The sequence below is a fragment of the Musa acuminata genome, chromosome BXJ3-5, assembly GCF_036884655.1.
Source record: "Musa acuminata AAA Group cultivar baxijiao chromosome BXJ3-5, Cavendish_Baxijiao_AAA, whole genome shotgun sequence".
In the NCBI taxonomy this organism is placed as follows: domain Eukaryota; kingdom Viridiplantae; phylum Streptophyta; class Magnoliopsida; order Zingiberales; family Musaceae; genus Musa; species Musa acuminata.
Window position 1 is genome coordinate 37,244,400 of NC_088353.1, and position 2,270 is coordinate 37,246,669.

The 2,270-nt window shown below is 41.2% G+C and overlaps 1 protein-coding gene across 1 annotated transcript; it reads right to left on the reverse strand.

The window, feature by feature from the left end:
- Window positions 1-641: 641 nt before the first annotated feature.
- LOC135639083 (protein RESPONSE TO LOW SULFUR 2-like) lies at window positions 642-1,329 on the reverse strand. Its single transcript, XM_065152837.1, has one exon. It carries the CDS (start codon window positions 1,211-1,213, stop codon window positions 911-913), a length of 303 nt encoding a protein of 100 aa, XP_065008909.1. The 5' UTR covers window positions 1,214-1,329; the 3' UTR covers window positions 642-910.
- Between the last annotated feature and the right edge of the window lie 941 nt (window positions 1,330-2,270).

Sequence of the window (2,270 nt, forward strand, 5' to 3'; positions counted from 1 at the left end):
GTCAAAAGTCAGAAACCACAAGAAAGCCGCTTTACATCTAAATGTTCAAATGATCCCATCTACAAACCTACAGATTTGGTTCAATAATTCACGTAACCCCGACTAAATAATAAATCATGGTGTCTTGTCCACTCGTTTGTCTTACAATATGGCCGACAAGATGTAATTTTCCTCATCGTTACGTCAGTTAAAGGACATGCAACCCATGCGACCGTCTATATACGATTCTCAAAGTTGCATCTTTTAGACAATCCTCCAAATTAACAAGTCATACTCATCGTCACGTTACCTCAAGGCCTCGTGGAAGAGAAATTTTATCTTAGCGTCTAGATTTAGACTTGGGATTAAGTTCCTTCAATCCATGTCACCTTTACATTATTTTAAGTTATCATAAATTTACTTATTTCGAAATTTATCTAATAAGATTTTGGATCCTCAATTAATTAATGAGCCAAGTATATTATAAATTTATATATTTACTTTTTAGCTTTCATTCTTAATTATAAATTTGTATATTATTAGTGGTTCGAATGACATTATCTAAAATCCTACGACACCCTTATGATATTAGTCTATGAAAATAGAAAACAAGACTCTTAATGACCAACAATCGTCAAAGAAAAATAGAAAAAAGAGAGTAATTCAACAGACAAACTTTATACATTTTATTGCCAACATAAAAACAACTGATAAGCTATTCCTCAAGTTCACCATTAACGAGTGTCAAAGGGCTTGAGTGCCAATAGCGCTAACTTCTCTCCTTTGTTTTATAGACGGATAAAGCTCGAGAATAACCAAAGGAAGGAAGAATAGAGTCTTAGGTGCAATCAGTTACGCTATTTGCATCGGAATCATAGAAAGCTTCACGTAATCATACAGAATACAGAGAGATCAAGCAGGGACGGATGTATCAATCGGACGCCGGGAGATCGAGGCGGAGGCCGGCAGAGGCGAGGAGGGCACGGGCGGCGGAGAGCTGGTGGGAGAGAGTCTCGATGCGGAGGAGGTCCTCCCGGGCCTGCGCCACCGCCTCGGCCTCGAGCTCCCCCAGCTCAACGCAGAGTCGCTCCTCGGCTTCCTCGACCGCCCGCAGCCGCTCCCGGGTGCGCTCCAGCTCGCCCCGCAGCGCCTCCTCCCGCTCCCTCCCCTCCCTCGCCGCCCTCTCCAGCTCCTCGTTCTGCCGCCTCAGCCCCGCCACCTCCAGCGCCGCCATGGGGTGGGTCTCCTCCGAAAAGGGGAGGATGCCGTGGAGTTCGACTGTGCAGGTGTCGTCGGGCGAGCTGCTGTGGTCTGCCGGAGTGGTGTCCAATGCTTTGGGAGGATTTTGGGGTCCCGTCCTCTTTATAGCCGAGGTTGCGTCCGGATTCAATGAACCAGAGCGCTCCGTGCAGCTGCTTGGGTCACGCAATAAGCAGCGACTGGACGTACCGGGGGTGACCTTCTAAATGGACACCTCTGGTTCGCAACTCCAATCGTGCCTTAAGTGGCACGATGGTTATCAGCATATCCGTCCACCCGTCGCACCAACCGTTCCGTCTGTGCTAACGGGGACGACTTTTGATCATCTTTAATCTTCCCATTCTATAATATTAAATCTCCCATTGCATTCTATTTTTTATATAAAAATAATAGAATAATACAAGGGAAATTTATAACTATTAAATAATAAAAATATTATAGTAATATGTAATTGTCAAAAGGAGATCTGTCTGGAAAATTCTTTTGCATAACTTGCCAACTGAAATAATTAAAAAAATTACTATTTGTTTATTGTCTTCCTATTTATTTAGCAAACGATAAATACCGAAGTCAGGCTTTCATTTTAGGATTATGTAATATTTCTATGAGTTAGTTTTAGCATCAAATTTATTTATTAAATTTTACTTACGATTCAATCTTGCTTAGTTGATTTTTTATTTATTTTAATTTGATAAGAAAAAATATTATTGACATCTTGATCAATTCGACGTAATGTCGAACTCCCGATATATCATCTACACGAAGATTAAGATAAAGAGAAGTTTATCGAATTTAGATAAAAATCATTCTCACATAAAATAAACCAAAACATGCTGCACGCTTTATAATAAGGGAGGAGGAAAAGCTACAAAGTCACCTGCGATGAGAATGCATGCGTGATGGTGATATATCGACATGCAGGTGGGCAAATAACTATGTTAATTTGATTGCGAAGGGTGGTTGTAGGTAAATATTTATAGCACACATAATATTGGATAAATGGCAAGAGGGGAGTGATGGATTGAAAAGTC

Bases quoted from the DNA above. Each gene is read 5' to 3' on its own strand.
- LOC135639083 (XM_065152837.1), bottom strand. From the start codon at position 1,213: ATGGCGGCGCTGGAGGTGGCGGGGCTGAGGCGGCAGAACGAGGAGCTG.